The sequence below is a fragment of the Lithobates pipiens genome, unplaced genomic scaffold (assembly GCF_037356315.1).
Source record: "Lithobates pipiens isolate NorthernLeopardFrog02 unplaced genomic scaffold, aLitPip1_a1.2 Scaffold_8, whole genome shotgun sequence".
Lineage (NCBI taxonomy): Eukaryota > Metazoa > Chordata > Amphibia > Anura > Ranidae > Lithobates > Lithobates pipiens.
Genome location: NW_027507903.1, coordinates 106,734,411 through 106,755,700, shown reverse-complemented (window position 1 = coordinate 106,755,700; position 21,290 = coordinate 106,734,411). Strand labels below are relative to the sequence as shown.

Below are 21,290 nucleotides of genomic sequence, written 5' to 3'. Positions count from 1 at the left end.
GTTGAATATGTTATTATGCTCCCCTATCATAGCACCAGCAGAGTGTTGTACTGTGTTAGCCATCAGGAAAAGTAGGATTGGGTGAAACCATTTATTGGCTTAGCTGAAAAGATTTTAGTGTATGCTTTCTGGGCGTACTGGCATAATCTGCCCTGAAAAAGAGGCTAGTATGCCTCGAAATTTGAACTAAAATCTTTTTAGTTAGGCAATAAGTGGTATCACCCTTAAAGGGGTTGTAAAGGTTCATGTTTTTTCACCTTAATGCATCCTATGCATTAAGGTGAAAAAACACCTGTCAGTAACCAGCCCCCCAGGCCCCCCCCGTTTTATTTACCTGACCCCTCAAACTTGACACACGGGGATGCACTGCCTCTCTGCCTGGGGTTCTCGGCTGTTGATTGGATAGATTTATAGCAGTGCAGCCAATGGCTTCCACTGTTGTCAATCAAATCCAATGACGCGAGCACCGGGGAGCGGGGGCCGAGTCCTGCATTCGACCTCTATGGAACCCGAATGCTGGACTCGGGAGCATGCCCGCAAGGTAACTCCCTGGGAAAGCACTTTTCCCAGTAGGTTATCTGCTGTGGGGAGGAGCCATGAGAGCCACGAGAGACCCCAGAAGTCGAGGATCTGAGCCACTCCGTGCAAAACGAGCTGCATAGTGGAGGTAAGTATGACATGTTTGTTATTTAAAAAAAAAAAAAAAAAAAAAAAAAAAACTTTAGTGTCACTTTAATCTAAACTTTAACTTCTATTAAAATACTCTTGATATGTAATAGAACAAAACCATACCTATATCTCCCACAGGGTTGTTGACTGTATAATGGATTGTCTCAGCAGGTGAATCAATATGAATATTGTCTTCTGTTTTGGTATCCACACTGTGTAAAGCTGGAGATGTTACTGGAAATAAGCTATCAGTTTGATGAGAATGTGAGTCAGCAAGGTTACTTTGTACAGAAAAAAATGTAAGTGGTGCAGCATTGTTAGATTCTGGTACTGATGTTCTATGAAGTGCCTCTTGACTGGGGGGTGATATAGAATAATTATTATTCAGATTTAAAGAAGAAGAATGTGATTCAGTGGTATTGGATGCAGAGGGTATTAATTGTACACCCTCTTCCCCTTTGGTAGAGAGTTCAAAATGTGTATTTTCAGCATTTTCAGGTGATAATATTAATAAAAAGGAATCCTTGTTGGGTTTAGGAATTAAAGTTAAAAAGTCTGTATCCTCAGTGGGCATCACTGATGAACCAGGACTTGTACTTTTCTCAGTCCCCAGATGTACAGTGACCTGATTGTCGCTGCTGCCGGTTGGGGAAGGCAGTTGTCGTTCTACAATAGGACTAAAATGTTCTTCCTCGGGAGCTACTGACAATATATGATGGTTACTTTCACACAGCTCCTGACAGAGTTCATCAACATGAGATTCATTACTAGGCATGGACAATAATGGCATAACATGTGTTATCTGCTCAACTGTCTGTGATATTGTAGACTCATCCATGCTTTCTGTTGCATGAGGTGCATTAAGATGATCAGAATTTTCTTCATTGGATGTCTCGTTCTCTTCAGATTTATATGATATTGTCTCTGTACCTGCCTGAGAGATATCACAGGGTTTCTCGGACTCTGCTACAGATATATTACTGTCCTTACTGTCAATCGTTATATATATAATGCTTGGTTCTAGAGGTAACATGTTACCATCATGTATTGGTGCTGGTGTTTCACTAGGTTGGCTGATCTCAGATGAAGTATTAAAATCATCATCCTCTTTTACATTAACTGACACAGAAACAGATGTGTGCTCCTTGACCACAGCTGATAATGTCATGTCCGAGGTGCTCTCATCAAATACTTGTAGACAGGAGACAGGTTTGTCATTTTCTGTGGCCATCTTGTCAGTATATCTGTCCTGGAGCTCCATTTCTGATGACCACACTTTATTGTGTTCACTGGTCAAGTCCTTTAAAATATAAGAAAAACAGAGGTATGGGGAATGAAAGATTACTTTTTTGGGGGGAAAAATAAGAGAAGAAAACACAAAGTAGCAGACCGTAGTAGGATGGGGGAGTAAAAGTTGTGCAAAATGGCTTTAAGTCATTGGTACAACTTTCAACGAGATCAATATTAGCATATTGCATTAAGTCATTCAAAACTTCTTTCATGGTCATAACAGATGAAAGTGTATCTAAACATTCCATCATGCTTCAGGTGAAAAACCCCCGTTAGACTTACCGGTAACGGTATTTCCATGAATCTTCCAGGACAGCTACTTGGGAGATCATTGGCTCCACCCTCTAAAGGAAACACAAATCCATTCAAAGGCCTCTCCCTCTCCTCTGACCCTCAGTTGTTTGAAGATCAAGTAAACCTCCAGCAAAAGTGTACCAGGCAGAGCAAATAACAGAATCTCACTAAACACCATCACCAGGTAAAATAAGTAGACCAGTGAATAAAGAATAGGGTGGGAATATAGACGCTATCCTGGAAGATTCATGGAAATACCATTACCGGTAAGTCTAACGGGGGTTTTCCCCCCTCATCTTCCAGGACAGCTACTTGAGAGGATAAGCAAGATTCTTTACCTTAGGGAGGGACGACAGCCTGAAGTACTTTCCTTCCAAAGGAGAGGTCCTGGCTTGATAAATGCATGAGAGGAGGACCAGGCAGCAGCTTTAGTTTAGATATTTCTTCCCACGATGCTCCCGCTATTTCTGCCCTTGATGCGGCCAAAGATCTAGTTGAATGAGCTCTAACTCTGGTAGGAGGGGTGTGACCTGACGCTCTGTAAGCTTCACAAATTGCTTCCCTAATCCATCTGGAGATGGAACCGTTGGATGATTTGGTCCCCTTCTTGAGGCCACTAAACAACACTTAGGCCTTGTACACACGGTCAGAGAATCCGTCGGAATGTGTCCTATCGGACCGTGTTGTCGGATAATCCGACTGTGTGTGGTATGCATTGGACTGATTCCATCTGAATATCCGTCGGACCCAATTTTCCAACTTGTTGGAAATATTTTCAGACAAACTGGTCTGATCGGACATACTCCGATCATGTGTAGAGAATTCCGATCGGACGAAGTGCCACGCATGCTCAGATCAAATTCCTACATCAAAGCTATTGGCTACTAGCCTGAACGTAGTCCCGTCATAACGAAATAACGTCATCACGTTCTGAATAATCGGATTTTCCGACAACTTGGTCCGTCCGTGTGTATGCAACCGTTTCGGACACAATCCGTCAGACAAAATCCGTCTGACAAAATCCAACGGATTTGGTTGGCAGAATTTCCGACCGTGTGTACAGGGGCTAAGAGCTGAGAGGACCTTCTAAACTCACTAGACCTTTCTAGATAATGTAGAAAACATCTTTTTATGTCCACAAAAACAAAACCTTTCCTCTTCCGCATTTTTGGGGAGGAATAAAAACTAGGAAGAACTACCTCTTGGGACTTGTGAAAGCTGGAAGAGACTTTGGGTAAGTACATGGGATCAGGCCTAATCACTACTATGTCCTCTAAAACTCACAGGAAAGGGTCCTTGCAGGAAAGGGTCTCTGAAGTTATCGCCAACATAAAGGTAATCTTTAAAGTAATCAATTTCAGAGAGGCCTCATGTAATGGCTCAAAGGGAACTTTGGTCAGAGCATTCAAAACTAATGAAAGATCCCTGGGAGAAACCTGTACGTCTTGTGTACGTCTAGCTCTGGCTGACAGAAACCTCTTGACCAAAAGGTCCTCAGCTAGTCTTCTGTCTGTAAACAGAGGCAGGGCAGCCACTTGAACTCTAAAGCCGCGTACACACGGGCGGACTGTATGGTCAACTTAGTCCGTCAGACAATCCGACGGACAGTCCGTCCTACTTTCGAAGGAACGGACTTGACCACACACGGATGCACAAACAGTCCGTCGAAAGCTTGCGCGATGACGTGTACAGCACGTACGACGGGACTAGAAATAGGAAGTCCAATACACAGCAATGCAACCTTTCGCCGTGTAAATCCTTTCTGAGCATGCGCCATACTTAGTCCGTCGAACTAGCCTACTCACGAGCGGATTGTCCGCTGAAACCAAAGTATGACGGACAATATTACGGAAATTCCGAAATACTTAGTCCGCCAGACTGCACGCTGAAAAAGTCCGCTGAAGCCCACACACGAGCGGACTGTCCTCTGAAATGTGTTTCGACGGACTAAGTTGGCCAGACAGTCCGCCCGTGTGTACGCGGCTTAACCCCCCTGACGGTATTCCCGAGTCTGGCTCGGGGTGGATTTTTCATACCAAAAGCGGTATCCCCGAGTCAGACTCGGGACAGCGTCGCTGGATCCAGGAGGAGGTTTACTTACCTTCTCCTTCGGATCCAGCGTTGTCTCCCCGCTGTACGAGCGAGCCGTGTCTCGCTCGATGCATCACACCGCCGATCTCCGTGCCCTGCGAGCGTTGCGACGCACGGGCACGGAGATCGGCGCCAAATTCAAAAAGTGAAACAAACAGTATACATACAGTATAATGTAATCTTACAGATTACATTGCTGTATGTAAATATTTCACATCCCCGTTGTCCCTAGTGGTCTGCCCAGTGTCCTGCATGCAGTTTTATATAATAAAAACTGTTCTTTATGCCTGGAAACTGGAGATTGCCCATAGCAACCAAAACTGTCACTGTACATCAAAAATGATTTTAGAGCAGCTAGAAAACAGCGATAATAAATTGGAATCACTCGCAGAATTGAGCGATAGCGATTTGTGGGGAGATCCGTCATCAAATACTGAAAAGTAATGACAGTGACAATTCTGCAACTGAGCAAATTTCAGTGTTTTTGATTTGATTACATTATTGAATAATTTTTATTATTGTTATATTATTATTTGGTACAATTATTTATAATTATTTATTATATTATAATTTATGATTTAATTTTTCAAACTTTATCATACCCGGGATGTCTGCTAGACTCTGGTTTGGACAGATTTAAGAGAGTTATTCCTAAGAATTGCAGGACTACAATATAAAACGCCAAATTTTCATGCAAAATAATGGTACCGCTTTTAGCACCTAAAATCCGAAATAATCGTACCGCCAGGGAGGTTAAGGGTGCTGACAGAAAGTCCTTTCTCCACTCTCCTCTGTAAAAAAATCTAGTGTATAGGAAGTAGAAAAATAATCAACTCCTGTTTTCTTCTGCCAGGAAACAAAAGTCTTCCAAACTTTCGCATAGATCTTCATGTGACCAACTTACGAGGATTTGGATGGAGTACTGGCCCTTGATGGAGAAGATCCCTCCACTTTGGCAAGGGCCAGGGGGGCTCTATTAAAAGTGCTTTCAGAGAGGATAACCAACTCCTCCGTGGCCAACAAGGGGCAATCAGGATAACTTCTGCTTGATCCTGAACAATCTTCCGAACCACCAGTCGCAAGAGAGGAAACGGAGGGAAGGCATAGGCTAGAGTGAAGTTCCATGGGAAAGAGAGTACATCTGTCCTTAAGATCTCCGTCTCCCAAACAAGACAGAAGAAAGCCAGTAGTTTCTTGTTGAGCTTGGATGCAAAAAGATCCACTCTGGGAACACCCCACCTTAACATGATCTCCAGGAACGTGCCTTGGTCCCAATTGCTGCAACTGTTTACTCTGCTCAGATAGTCTGCCATAACATTTGCTGCCCCACTGAAGAGTACCACCCTGACCAAAGAGACATTGTTCTCTGGCCAGGCCAGAATCTGCTGGCTCATTAATAGAAGAGTGTCTGAGCGAGTGCCCTCCTGCTTGTTTAGGTATGCAATGGTCGTGACATTGTCTGAAAAAATCAACAGGTCTTTTGAGTAGACATTCTCCTCCAGAGCAACTAAAGCCTTCCCCACTGCTAACAGTTCTCTGAAATGTGATGACTGGCATGCCTCTTCTGGCAACGAGGCTCCCTGAGCCTGCCAGTCCCCTGAGTGAGCTCCTCAGCCCCACAGACTGGCATCTGTAGTAATTTTCATTGGGGCATACTGTGTCCAGTCCTTCCATCCTTGCAGATGTTCCCATTGCTCCCACTATGACAGATTGAGAACACCTTCTCTTGGAAGCTGCACGAGCTGATTCAAAGAACTTTTTTTGAGATCCCAATGATGTAGAAGAGATGCTTGAAGGGGCCTGGAATTCAGTTGGGCCCATGGCACTCCTGGAATGGCTGCAGTCATTAAGCCCAATAACTGCATAATCTGATGAAGGGAGGCCTGCGGGAGCAACCTGAAGTTCTGCACGGAGAGAAGAATCTTCAAAATCTTTTCCCCCCGGAAGAAAAATCTTTTGGGCAGCTGTGTCTATTATGCTCTGGGAGGGAATAAGGCAAGACTTCTGCTGATTGACCTTCCACCCCAATTTCTGAAAGGTCTGTAAGATCAACTGCATATCCTGAACCAGACTCTCTCTCTCTTGGGCAAAGACTAAAAACTTATCCAAGTATGGAATGATTGAGATCTTTTGCATTAGAAAATAGGTCATGACTTCAGCCATGATCTTTGTGAAGATTCTCGGTGCTGCCGCAAGACCAAAAATATGGGTTCTGAACTGCCAATGTTTTGGACCGTTCTCCACGAGGACTAAAAATCTGAGAAATCTCTGATGGTTCTGGCAGATCAGTACATGAAGGTAAGCGTCCTGAAGATCCAGGGATACCATAACACTCCTGGTAACAACAGATTCCTGACAGAATAAATGTTTTCCATCCTTAATCATCTGTAGACTATGAATCCGTTCAGGACGCTTAAATTGATGACTATTTGAAACCCGCCAGAAGCCTTTTTCACAAGAAACACATGAGAATAAAATTCTAAAAGTTTTTGATCTTCTGGAACCGGGGAGATAACCCCCTCCATTTCCCATATTAAAATCAGATCCAGCATGGCCTGCCGTCTCACTTGGTCCCTCGGCAGATGGGTAAGAAAAAACCTCTGGAGTGGGGGGGTTTGAATTCCAAACTGTGTCCTTCTATAATTTGGAGAATAAAAGGATTGCTGGTAATTCCTGCCCATTCTTTGGTGAAATGGGACAACCTGCTTCCTGCCCCCTACCCCCCCCCCCGGTAAGGGCTGAAGGAGCAAAGAGTGCCCCCCCCCCCCCCCCGTAGCCTTGTCTTTGTTAAATTACCACTTTTTCTTTGCCTGTTGCCTATTGGCCTTAAAATGTACTTTTAAGGCCAAAAGCCACGAAAAGGCCTTTTATTCTGTCTTATTCTTCAGAGAAGACGGAAATCATTTACTCTTCTCAGAGGAACGAGCTAGAACTTCCTCTAAGGAAGACCCAAATAAAAGATTGCCCTCGAAGGGTCGCAAAGTTTATTTTTGGAGGTAAGAGATTTCAGCCAGATGGCCCGTCTAGTTGAATTAATGAGAGCTGATGTCCTGGCCACAGATCTCACTGAATCTGCTGTCGCATCAGCCAAAAATGCAACTGATTTGGCAATAAGGGGGAGGGATTCCCTGATCTCCTCCATGGGGGTGTTGGAGGAGAGAAGGTCATCCAGACGTTGAACCCGCACATCCAAAATTCTAGAAAAACAAGTGGACGCTATAGCTTAACCCTAAAAAAAAAAAAAGAAAAGGCAGAGGCATTCCAGGCCTCACGTAATAAAGAATCAGCCTTTCTATCCATCTGATCCTTAAGGACTCCAGAATCCTCAAAAGTATCTGGATTTTTAGATTCTTGAGACATAGGAGCGTCTAACCTAGGGCATTTGAAAAACACCTTCCTCAAAATCGGACTGAAAGGGAAATCTTCTCTTATGTCCTCTAGACTGGAACAACCTTCTTTCCGGCTCTTTCCATTCAGAAAGGATCATGTCCTTGAGTGGGTGATGTACCGGAAAAGACCTAGGTTTACATCCCTGTAGGCCTCTGTACATCTTATCCTGAACAAACTGGGCTTGCTGAGGCATCTCGATCTGACTTTAATAGTTCATCAATATCTTAAACTGGAAAAAGATACCTAGTGGAGCTACCAGTATCTTCACCCTCTGACACAGTTGCCTTGTCAGATGCAGATACTGCATTCTCACCCTCTTCCAGGTCAGAAACATCTTGTGAACTAATGGTCTCTGATATTATGAGAGGTAGAGATCTAGCAGAGACTGAAGGTTCCAGAATCACAGTAACAGACTTCGAAGTGGAAGGACTTAGCCCTGCTAATCTGTCATTAAAGAACTGAAAAGAGGCAACTACCTCTTTCAAAGAAGCCATCAATTCCTTAAGAGAGGCAAAAGATCAAGAACCTGCCTCTGTAGGAATACAATCATCACAAAAAAGTTTTTTACAACCATTATGAAGCCTTATGCCGCGTACACATGATCGGACTATCCGGCGGACAAACCGCCGGACTTTACAGTGGAGGTCTGCCGGACTTTCCAAACGAGCGGATCTGCCCATACACGACCAGACTTTTCCAGCGGACTAGGTCAGTTTTTTCGGGGGAAGGGCTTCCCTTTTTAAGTCCATACCAGGTGACGGGGCCAGCGAAGTGTCAATCTCACCGATGGAGGCGGTGAAATTGACTTCCTTTGCTAGTTCCGGCTACCTGGAGCCGCGTTCAAATCAAACTGACTTTTCTCTGTGTGGGCAAGTCCATTCATTTCAAAAGTCCGGCGGACTAGCACACAGACGGGCGGATTGTCCGCCGGACTCGGCAGTCCGGCAGACAATTTTGAGTCAAAACTTCTTTCTAAGTTCGCCGGTCTTTTGGGGAAAAAAAAGCCAGCCGGAGCCCACACACGGGCAGATTGTCTGGCGGACTCTGGTCCGCTGGATAGTCCGATCGTGTGTACGGGGCTTGACTCTTCTGTTCCCACATTTTTTTCTTTACATGTTTATCAACCTAGGAAAAAAAACTGAGTAAAAAACAGTATATAAGTAACTCCTTTAAGGCCTGATTCACATCTATGCAGTTTTAGTGCTTTTTGCATTTTGCAGATTTGCACTACAGAACGTGTTCCAATGGAAGCCATGTTAAATGGACTATGCAAATCAGCAAAATGCAAAAAGCACAAAAAATGCATAGGTGTGAATCAGGCCGAAAAGGGGAAACAAATATATACAGATCCCCAACTGTCGTAGCTCTAACAGCAGGTTATGTAGAGGCACTTACCCTGGGGGCAGCATTGGACCCGGATGCAGCCACTGGTTCAGCTTGAGCGGGTGTTCCATCCACAGGTATGTCCTCTGACTCCATAGAGATGACGCTAAGCCAGCTGGTGAGATAGTCTGCTGACCGCCGCGAAACCCCTGCATTGCATGCACGCTGAGCCGATTAAGACATCAGCGTCCGGAAATGTGACGTATCACTTCCAGTTCTACCAGAAGTGCATCTTGGTACACTCAATGCAGGGAAAACATGAGGATGCACACTCGGACATCTCCACATATCCAGGCAAACGCTGGATATGTGCAATAGAATTTGCCGCTGCTAAGACAACACAAGGCAAGTAATCCATATCAACACAGGGGCCCTTTTTACTCTATTGAAGTAAAGAAAAACCACAGACATCTGGGTATCACAAAAAAAGAGGGGTCCGCCAACCACAGTTACCAGACCAACAAAAAATAGCAAACATGTGTGTACTCTAGGAGGGTCTACACAAAACAACTGAAGGTCCTTTTAAGAGAGGGAGAGGAGAGGAGAGGGAGGGGCCTTTTAAAATGTGTCTGATTTGTGTTTCCTGTAGAGGATGGAGCCAATCATCTCTCAAGTAGCTGTCCTGGAAGATGAAGGTGGAAATAGCCATATTACTGCATTTGTAACAGAAACAATTGAGTACGGTCAAAGATACTTTTTTATTTGCGCTAACACCCTGAAAAACTGGACGTTTGTGCAAATAAAAATGTATCACAGACAGTACTCAATCGTTTCTGTATCTAAATCCAAGCTTTACTTTCAGTTTTTAATAGAAGAATGAGGGTTGTCATGTTTTTATTGCTGCCTGCATCCATGCTAGGTAGAGTCTGACACTCCATTTCTCTTGGTGCCCACTGTAACTGGGACTGAAAGAATGGAAAAATCCATAAGTTTGAGCTGTCACCAGTACAGGAATAATAGTAAAATCTTTCAATAGGGACAATTGTGTCGGTTACAACTGTCTGAGATGTATTCTTCTCACTTCCTATTGTGTCTACGGGAAGTTAAGGGAACTTGCCCCAATGTGACACAGATGGCTAAAAAACATAAGGACTTTAACCATCCTCTTTTCCAGGGATCTCCAAACTACGGCCCTCCAGCTGTTGCGGAACTACGCATCCCATGAGGCATTGTGAAACTCTGACATTCACAGACATGAGTCGGCATGATGGGAATTGTAGTTCCTGAACAACTGGAGGGCCATAGTTTGGGGACCCCTGCTCTATTCTAATAATAATTTAGCTTTAGCACACTTTAACACTACATTTTATTGTACATGAATAATGATGGGCCCTTTCTTAGATTAGTTACAATTTAAATAGATATTCATTTCAAGGGGTTACTTGAAAGAAGTAAAAACAGTGGTTGCAAGTGTTATTTTCCTATTTGTTTTTATTCTAACAACATAAAGTACTCCACACATTGGTTGGTTTACTAAAACTGGAGAGTGCAAAATCTGGTTCATCTGTTTATGGTAGCCAATCAGCTTCTAAATTCAGATTGTTCAATTAAGCTTTGACAAGAAAAAATAAAAATGGAAGCTGATTGGTTTCTTTGCAGAGCTGCACCAGATTTTTCACGCTCCACGTTTAGTAAATCAACCCCATTCCCACTGAAATGAAAAAATGATATGTATCAATGGGGTTGATTTACTAAAACTGGAGAGTGCAAAATCTGGTGCAGCTGTGCATGGTTGCCAATCAGCTTCTAACTTCAGTTTGTTCAATAAAGCTTTGATAATAAAACCTGGAAGCTGATTGGTTGCTATGCAGAGCTGCACCGGATTATGCACTCTTCAGTTTTCATAAATCAACCCCAATGTGTTCTTACTTAGAACTGGACTTAATTCCACGCAGATGCCAGTCAGGCAGATACTTTTAGGACAGGATTTAAACTGATTGGTAGCTAAGGGGAAACAGGTCAAGCCCTTGATATATCAGACCTTTATTTTTTATTTATTACAGGTACTATTATAGCGCTAACAATTTACTCAGCCCTCAAGCTTACACTCAAAGGTTTCTAACTCACATTCATACCTACACATACTATGGATAATTAAGACAGGGGCCAAATAACCCGCCAGCATGCCTTTAGATGGTAATTATATAATATCAAGTAGAACTTTTTCTGGGCCTTATTTCTGGCCTTTCCCTAACACAATGGTTAAGATTTGTTTGACTCACTGGGTGACTTGTTTTACTTACTGTAAGGACAGTTTGCGTAGCTTTCTCCATAAAGTCCTTTACATTCTCCTCCTCTTCTGTGATGGCTGGGACAATTTCATCTTCACTCACGGAATTTAAGATTTCCCACTTAATGAAAATGGTTAACATATCAGTGTAAGAAATACATGTTGTATCTAAGGAATAACTTAAATATTTGATGAGAAGTGATATAAAAAACAATGAAGGCTATGACTAGTAAATTAGATAGGGAAAGAAAGTACTATTAGTAGAACCCCTGTCAGTTTTTTTTTGCCGACTTTGGTTTCCTTAAGGAGGATTTCCCACAATTCCTATGATGGTGACCCTATTGACAGTGTTGCTAGGTCAACTGAGCAACTGGCCATAAGTCTGCTGAGCACTGTCTTGTCTTGTACCTGGGGATACCCTCATCCTGAATCATGTTAGAATACTCCAAAGGAGTCAAGAGAGGCAAAACAAAACTGTATGGCGTTATATGAGTTTAGTAAATCCTTTATCTTTAGTATTAGATACCTGAGTACTGGCATCGGTCAGCTGTTCGTATTTTGCAGTTTTTTGATCTTCAAGATTCTTTAATTGTCCTTCTTGTCTCCTTAGCTCAGTCTCAAGAAGCCTTCGCTGCATTACTGTCTCATCCTGCAGGGTTTGCATACTTTTCTAGTTAAAATAAATCAAAGCCTGAGATTAACAGTATATGCATGAGTATAATCTAGCATCTTTTATAAGTCAAAAATACAGATGTACATTTCAGCTTTACTTATGCATGCTATGTCTCTCTGAATTAAAGTTACTTACCTGCCTGTCCGTCTCTGTACAGCCATTGTACAAGTTCAGCAATGCCAAGTTGACTGAACATGCGTGAATGCATGGGAATAACATAATCTCAGCCAGGCCAATGATAGTGGCTGGCAATCGATACCCAGAAGCCGGCTGCCCGAAGATGTCAGTGGCCTGTGTGGTGCTCTGGTACTCCACAATGCTGGAGTCAAGGTGAGTATAGTTCCGCTTTAAGAACCAACCAAAAAAAATCTCTAATTTTAGTTGGTGCACATATTTTTTTGTTGTTGTTTAATTAAAGCAGAGTTCTGCCAAAAAATGGAACTTCCACTTTAAGTGCTGGTGACCCCCTGACAGGCCACATTTGGGAGGTCCTTTTTTTGGGGAGGGGGGAGCGAGTACCCAGTTTTTACAGGCATCCAGCTCCCACTTCCTCCCCTGGCGCCGCAACGCTGGAAGATAGATCACCTCTCCCTCCCCTCCCTGCAATCTTCTGGGCTATGTCACAGGTTCCAGAAGATTGCCTGGTAATTCACAGCGCACAGTGCACGTCCGGCTATGAAGCCTCAGCCAGGCACCCACAATTAGAATGTCAGTGCAGCAGAGAGTGTCTGGACCGTGGGACTGGTGAGTGTCTAATTATTAAAATTCAGCAGCTACACTTTTTGTAGCTGCTGACATTTAAATAGGTGCAGACAGACAGTTAAACTTATGGTCTTTGTTGTATTATAACATGTGTGGCAAAATTCCACCACAGTATTTATTTTTCGGTAAACTTTTGCTTTTCTTAAGGGCCGGTTCACACTGCAGGCGAGGCGAGGCGACTCCAACTTGCCTCGCCGCGACCTGCAGCGGCCTCGGCGGCGACTTGCAAATGACTTCTGTATAGAAGTCAATGCAAGTCGCCCCGAGGTCGCCCGAAAGTAGTACAGGAACCTTTTTTCTGAGTCGGAGCGACTCGAGTCGCTCCTCTCAGAACGGTTCCATTGTACAGAACGGGGGCGACTTGCGGGAGCGAGGCGAGGCGAGTCGTGTCGCCTCGCATCGCCCGCTGTGTGAACCGGCCCTTAGTCTTAAGTTTCTAAATCTGTATAAAATGGTTTATGTAATTTTCTGAGACAAGGGTTTTCAGAATGCCAATGAATAACCTTATTGTTTTCTTAGTTACCAACCTTTGTGACTTCCAACTGACTTTTAACATGTTGGATCTCGAGAAATCTTCTTTCATTCTGTGTCATCAATTCTTTCAACTGTTGGTCTTTTAAGGTTAGATCTGTGATTAGGGAAAATGATGAAATACGGTAAGTCTTAAGCCAAGTAGATTTCTCCACATTTTCTGTCAGGAAAGCAGACTATCCATTACAATTAAAAAATGCATGGCTATGATAAAGACCATATGGCTACGGAAGTAATCCTCAGGTAAGGCTGAGTCACTGCCTGTGTGTGTTATTTAGAGAAGTGAAATGTATGTGTAGGGGAGTAATATTAGTGCAGATCAGAAATAAAAAGTGCGCTGCTGCAGGGTTTCTCTATGGGCAAGTGCTGTAGGACAGAAATACTAACATATGTCCATCAAACAATTTTGTAACATCCAGTGCCAAAGTATACGTTGGCTTTAAAGCTGAAGTGTAGCTTAAAAATATTTTTCCTCCACAGCTTTAGTTACACTATTTACCTGCAATGAAGGATGTGCCATGATGTGCAGGCTGCTAGATTCTGTAGTACTTCTGTAGATTCTGTAGCACTGCAGTGCTGCCCTGTCCCCTTCCTGTTGTTGACATTCTGGAGCTGTGGGGTAATCAGCTTCAGGTCTCTGGGCTCAGCTACACTAAAGATAATCGAATGGGGGCATGCCCCTTCCTGCCATCTCCTCCATTGAGAAACATTCTTTCACTGATTACACTGCATGTAACACAGTTAAAAGGGGGAGAGTCTGGTCAGACACAGGATTCTCTTCTCCAATCACAAATTGTGTTACAGGCAGTGTATTCAGAGAAATAATTTTTCTCAATGAAGGAAAGGGCAGGAGAGGGTGTGTCTCTGTTGGATCATCCTAATTAATACAGCTTAGCCTAGAGAATTAAAGCTGTTAACCCCCACAGCTCTGAACTTTCAGCAGTAAGAAGAGGACAGGGCAGCGCTGCAGTGAAGATTTCTACAGAACTCTACAGCCTGCACATCATGGGACATACTTCATTATAGGTAAGTAATGTAGCTAAAGCTGTGAAGAGTGGCATGAATTAGCCCTCACTGCATCTAAATCCTATTTAACGCTTCCATTATTGAAGCCAACTATAAAATACTCCTAAGATGGTACATAACTGTGACTAAAATAGCTTCTTATGTCTCAGGTGCCTCCCCTAACAGTTTTAGAGGGTGTGGATAGGAGTGAAAAGAATATCACATTTGATGGACATGCCAAAAGTTAAGAGGTTTTGGATTTGCATATATAATTTTATTTATTCCTTAACCCAGACAAACCTCAAAAAATCTCCATGACAAGCCCTACTAGGTCGTCCACAGGAAGAGGTATTGAGACATACAAGAAAATTTATATAGTTTGCATTCCTGGCAGTTAAAACAGCAATTGCCAGATCTTGGAGGTCTTCATGGTCCACACAAAATTATCATGGATAATAGTAAATGAAAAAAGATCCGCTATTTTTATTGGCAAACTACATTTATCTGAAAAATTATGGGACCCATGGGTACGCTACATATCAGGAGAACATTAACTGGCATTGATAGCAGGGCACGTTAGATGGCTAGAGGTATGTTCTTCACTTCTTCCCATTTCTCTTTCTACCTCTCATTCTTTTCCTCCCTTTCTCTCTCCTTGTATTTAACTATCCATACGTTCAGTCTCTCATTTAGGTTGCACAAAATTTAGGTTTCATCATTGTTGAGGTAAAATTGTTCTATAAAACAGTTGACTGATCAGAGAACACAGCTGTTACCCTAGAAGGGGACATATGATGTTATTTGGGAAATCACAGTAAACCATATTAAGATAAGATTAGTATTATTACAGGTACTTATATTGCACCATCAATTTACTCTGCACTTTAAATTTAGTGCATTCACATCAGTCCTTGCCCTTACAATCTAAGGTCCCTAACTCACACTCATACATACACATACTAGGGCCAATTTAGACAGGAGCCAGTTACCTATTATGTCTTTGGAGTGTAGGAGGAAACTGGAATATCCTGAGGAAACCCATGCAGGCACAGGGAGAACATGCAAACTCCATGCAGGCAGTACCGTAGTTGGGATTCAAACCAACAACACCAGTGCTGCTAGACGGAAGTGCTAACCACTTAAGCGCATAACTCTATGAATTCTGTAACTTGTTTATTTACTTTTGCATATAAAAATTATTGGAATTTTATTTATTTTTTAATAAACTGCAGCTTTAAAGATTTGTAATCAACAAACATATGTTACTGTAATTAACACTTTGTATGATGTTAAAATTACACATGGAAGCATGAGAGTATATAGTTCAAACTTGGTTATTTAACCACTTTCAGACCAGACCAATTTGCTGGTCAAAGACCAGACCATTTTTTGCGATTCGGCACTGCGTCGCTCTAACTGACAATTGCGCGGTCGTGTGACATGGCTCCCAAACAAAATTGACGTCCTTTTTTTCCCACAAATAGAGCTTTTTGGTGGTATTTGATCACCCCTGCGGTTTTTATTTTTGGCGCTATAAACAAAAATAGAGCGACAATTTTGAAAAAAACGCATTATTTTTTACTTTTTGTTATAATAAATATCCCCCAAAAATATATAAAAAAAAAATTTTTCCCTCAGTTTAGGCCGATACGTATTCTTCTACATATTTTTGGTAAAAAAAATCGCAATAAGCGATTATTGATTGGTTTGCGCAAAAGTTATAGCGTTTACAAAATAGGGATAGTTTTATGGCATTTTTATTAATAATTTTTTATTATTTTTTTTTACTAGTAATGGCGGCGATCAGCGATTTTTATTGTGACTGTGACATTGTGGGGGACCCATCGGACATTTTTGACACATTTTTGGGACCATTGTCATTTATACAGTAATCACTGCTATATAAATGCAGTGATTCCTGTGTAAATGACACTGGCAGTGAAGGGGTTAACCAGTGGGTGGCAGTGTAGGGGTTAAGTGTTCCTAGGGGTGTGTTACTAACTGTGGGGGGGTTGGGCTTTCATTTAGTGAACACTGATCTCTGCTCCAATCACATGGAGCAGAGATCAGCGTCACTAGTTGCTAGGCAGAATGAAGAAATGCTGTTTACAACGGCATTTCTTCATTTGGCCGCTCCGTGAGACGATCGCGGGGATGCCCGGGGCGATCGAGTCCGCGGGTCCCACGACCTGACTCACGGGGGTCCCGACCAGCGCGGGAGCGCGCCGGCGGCGGCGCGCTCCCGATGGCAGGGCGGCAAATTTAAAGAGACGTACATGTATGCCCATTTGCCTGCCCGTGCCATTCTGTCGACGTACATCGTCGTGCGCTGGTCGGCAAGTGGTTAATGGATACTATACAATACAACTCTGCAGGTTTAAATACAAAAAAAAAAAAACATCAAATATCCAACTTGGCACTGAATGTGCTAAATGAAATTGGACAAATGCATATAGCCTTTTTTTGTTGTAAAATGGTCTTTATTCTTAGGTGCAGAACTAATTAGAATGCACTTTTCTAATGTCAGGCCAGTAAAAAAAAGCATTCTGATTGGCTGATATGAGTTAATAAGAATTCTTTATTGAATAGGGTCAATAGTCTGTTATGTAAATAGAATATAATAAAACCAAAGAGGAGCACATCACCTTTTTCGGCCTGCAGTAATTGATCAGTTAGCTGTCCAATGTCTTGCCTTGCTTGGTCCAGCACCTTCTCTAGCTTTTTCCTTCCCCTGCAATATAATTATTTTTATTTTACATTGCAGCATTTTTTTTACAAGATTCTATTCTATTACGGTATCTGGAATGCCAAACCCTGGCTGATAGATATACTTTAGGTGTGATCATTCAGTGATAGTTGGGACACTGTTGCCTTATAAGTTTATGTGAAATCTCCATTAATAGTTGTAAAACATTGTAATTATGAATATATTTCATTTAGCTTTGTATCAATGTGGGTGTGTTAGATAGCGTCACAGAAGTCTCTGTTGTACAGACGAGTCTGTGCCTAAGCTTGTCTATCTAAACAATGGGACCCAAACCTCTTTGTTCTACAAATTTTCACTTCAAAGTATCCCTTGTTTATATATGCCACCTTATCAGTGCCCGTCAGTGTCGCCTTATCAGTGTCCATCAATGCAGCCTATCGGTGGCCATCAGTGCAGCCTCATCAGCGTACATCAATGTAGGAGAAAAACTACCTGTTTGCCAAATTTATTGACAAACTATAAAACGGTTTTGTAGCTTTTTAAAAAAAAAATTGGTCTTTTTTAATTTTTTTGAACAAAACATAAAAAACCCAGAGGTGATAAAAAACCACCAAAAGAAAGTTCTATTTGTGGGGAAAAAAATGAAAAAAATGTCATTTGGGTACAGTGTTGCATGACCGCGCAATTATCATTGAAAGAGTGACAGCGCTAAAAGCTGAAAATTGATCTGGGCAGGAGGGGGGGTTCAGGTGCCCAGTAAGCAAGTGGTTAATTTCCCTGAAAATGTCTACTTACAAGGTTAAATCTCAGGCTCAAAAAGTCTGTGCCAAAGATTTGCAATAAAGGTGGCTGACTTATGCAAAGTATAGGGATTGGAGATGTAGCCAATCCTTAACCAGGAAAAGGGAGGCCCACCAATCAGAACTACGCCATGCCAACCAATGAGGCATCAGCCTGTAATGATATACACAGAATAGATGGGAGGGGAGAACACACACTCTATGGTAGAGCAGCCACCAGCATGGAACCTTGGTGGGAATTGTAACTATGGGAAATATTTGCATTGTACTTGTAACTAAATATGTTTGTCTTATGACTTTTCTGTCCTACTGTTCATGGATTAATGTTTAATGGAATATACTCTGTATTCCTTCATGTAATCCATGATTTTTACTCTTTTTCTGTAGATGATTGATGTGTATTAGTTTAGACTTTCTACTACTCACCAATACGTTTTGTTATTGTGTTTAAGCTTTCACTCGTGGTCAAAGAACTCTCATTTAACCCACATCATATCTGAGAGATATTAAATCTCAAATATAATAAATGGGTAACAACACAATCAAGTACAATGTTAAATTATAAGAAACACAGTAAACCTACCATGTACCAGAACAGCAGCTATACATTACTTTATGAATCTACAACTGACAACACACATAAACAGGAAACTATAATGTTTTTGGTTGCAAAGACAAAAGGTTTTTTATCTTAATCCATTTTGTCCTCATTAAGATAAATAAGAAACTTATGCATGAAGACACCCCTCCCCCAACCCCACTTATACTTACCTGAGCCTGATACCAATCCAGTGATGTGCATGAGAGCAGAGGCTTTCTTGTCTCGCTCTCTCCTCACTGGCTTAGAGACAACAGCAGAAGCCATTGGCTCATTCAGCTGTCAATCACAGCCAGTGAGGGGGGGTCATTGACTCGCAGAGCGGGGCTCAGGAGCAAGAGTGCATGAGTGTGCCAAATCTTGCTCTTTGCAAAACCATTACATAGAGCATGCAAGCATGACACGTTTGTTATTTTAATTTAAAAAAAAAAAAATGGAACATTTAGAATTACTTTAAAATAGCAGGAAGAAGGGGGTGAGGGGGATGTGTTACTACTCTAACTGCTTCACTTCTGTGTGTCAATTTCTTTTCAGGTTTCAAGCTTGCTAAAAAAGAAGCTTCTTTCCACAAAGCTGACAAGGTTAGGCAGCTGATCTTGTAAAAAGGATTCCAGAGCTCCACCATCTGGCTGGATATGAAAATAAAAAAATATTCATATATGAGGGGCCTTCAAAAAAAAAAAAAAAAAAATATATATATATATATATATATATATATATACACTACTTAATATGTAGCGGATAAAAAAACATATTAGCTTTAAAAAAGTAACCATAGAGTAAATCATAAAGTTGTATTGCACAATAAATGTGCCTTTATACAGGTTTTACGTGTTTTCTTTAGCATTTTGTGCAGTTCAATGTTCCCACCCCAAATTACCTGACTTTTCTAAGACATTGGGCTTCATGTGCTTTATGCTTGTCCACGGAGCAAGACTGAGTGTGGATCCTCTGTGTGAAACCAACATTACTAGTTTGTGACCTTGACCTTACTCCGTTCACAGGAGTCTCTGCTGCAGCTCCCAGCTTTTAGCTATTACTAAATGATATTGACACTGTATTTGCTGCAGCCACACACTTAGTACACAGAATGCATGCCCAAATGTCACAGGGGGTACCACCAAAGCAAAGCATCATTGGCCATCTTTTCTTGACTTTACCTGACTGGCAACAAGAGCATTATGTTGAGTTTAAATTGTTAATTTTTTTTTTTGAGACTGAAAAGCAGGGCAAAAAGAAAAATTCTAATTTTTAATCAAGTCTTCCTCACGTGTGACTTTAGGAGCATTTTGACGATGATGACATCATTTTAGAAATGATGGTGGGGAGGGGCATGCCAAGGCCATCTTCAGGGATTGTCTTCTGGTGTCGGCGCAGACTGTCAGAAACAAATGACTCATGCAAATAGCAGGGGAATGAGAGAGCAAACAGAAAATACACTAGGTGCTTTGGATAGAGGCAAGTAAGCACTATCGAGAGATATACTTATGTACCTCCACTTTGAGTCCATATGCAACATGCACATTTTCCTGGTTTAAATCTTTATTTATAGACTTACTATTTTCTTACCTGTATCCTTCCTCTCTCCATTAACCGTTTAACATACCTGTCATCTGAAGGCTTCCTGTGAAAGATTATGACAAAACAGTTAAAGGGTAGTTGAAGGAAAAATATTCTCAAATATAAACATTTTAGATTCACAGCAGTAACGTAAACTCTACAAGTTAATACAAAAAAAATCACACAATAATAATTTCTATAATAACATGTACAATAACCATAAATGTAGCGTTTAATGTGTATTGTAGCATATATTGCTGAATACAAGTATTCACAAATTCTTACAGTAAATGAGCTTCAAAATAAGCTGCAGATGACCTTTGCAATTGCAGGGACTGTGGAGTAATTCATCCTCAAAGTTTCTAAAAGAAGCACTGAAGTCTTTTAAAATGATTGTAAAGGGTAATTTTTTTTTAAGGAATAATAAATATGTTATACGTACTTGCTTTGTGCAATGGTTTTGCATAGAGCAGCCCCGTTTCTCCTCTTCTAGGGCTCCCCACCGGCACTCCCTCTTCTATGTGTGCCACCATAGGAAGCCACTTTCTATGGTGATATACCTGCTGGCTTGATCCCAAGCCACGTTGCCCGTGTCCATAGACACAGACAGCGTGGCTTGACCCAGCTCCCCACTCCTTTGTCACAGTATTTGATTAACAACAGCAGGAGCCAACGGCTCCCGCTGCTATCAATTTGCCCTGTGAGGAAAAGGAGGATGGACAGAGCTGCTGCTGAGATTGGGCTCAGGTAAGTATAAGGGGGGGGGGGGGGGGTGACAGAGGGAGCTGCACACAGAATGTTTTTTATTTTAATGCAGATAATGCATTAAGGTGAAAAACCTTCTGCTTTTAGAACCACTTTATAGTAATAATAAACACTCAGAGTTTTTTTAGTTTAGCCCCTTTAGCACAATAAAATAAATACTCGCCAGTAAACTATTTGTTATTGTTATTCATTCCCCAACACTTTCATTGCTGCTGGCAGTAGCAGCCGGTGCATTATGGGCGCACGGGCACCCCCCCCATCCATGCGCCGGGCCCCTTTCCGGGAGCCAGACCCATGGACTCTTATGGGGAGGGTGGGAGGGGGTGTTTTTTTTTAAGCACCTGATTAGAGCCAGAGGCTCTAATAGGCTTCAAATTAGGGTGGGCTCAGGGCGCAGAGAGTGCACCTCAATCCCACCCAATTGTGTGGCGATAGCGAATACATATTTCTAACATACATTCTAATGTTCCTCCCCGAGAATCAGGAGGCAGGGCGTCAGATCTGTCTCCCAATTGGCCAAAGTGTCAGGTGTTCCAATTGAA

At 42.0% G+C, this 21,290-nt stretch overlaps 1 protein-coding gene across 2 annotated transcripts in view; it reads right to left on the bottom strand.

Annotated features, from left to right (window-relative positions):
* LOC143963708 (uncharacterized) overlaps positions 1-21,290 on the bottom strand; it is a 73,059-nt gene that overhangs the window by 26,925 nt on the left and 24,844 nt on the right. Inside the window, exons 6-11 of one of the 2 annotated variants that reach the window (XM_077473419.1) lie at positions 20,030-20,047; positions 16,964-17,049; positions 13,310-13,410; positions 11,874-12,017; positions 11,361-11,468; positions 793-1,969 (exon numbers count right to left, since the gene is read on the bottom strand). In XM_077473419.1, the coding sequence (XP_077329545.1) occupies positions 793-1,969; positions 11,361-11,468; positions 11,874-12,017; positions 13,310-13,410; positions 16,964-17,049; positions 20,030-20,047 (1,634 nt within the window). Of the gene's footprint in view, positions 1-792; positions 1,970-11,360; positions 11,469-11,873; positions 12,018-13,309; positions 13,411-13,812; positions 14,116-16,963; positions 17,050-20,029; positions 20,048-21,290 lie in introns of those variants that run through there. The other variant, XM_077473420.1, reaches the window with a different exon arrangement.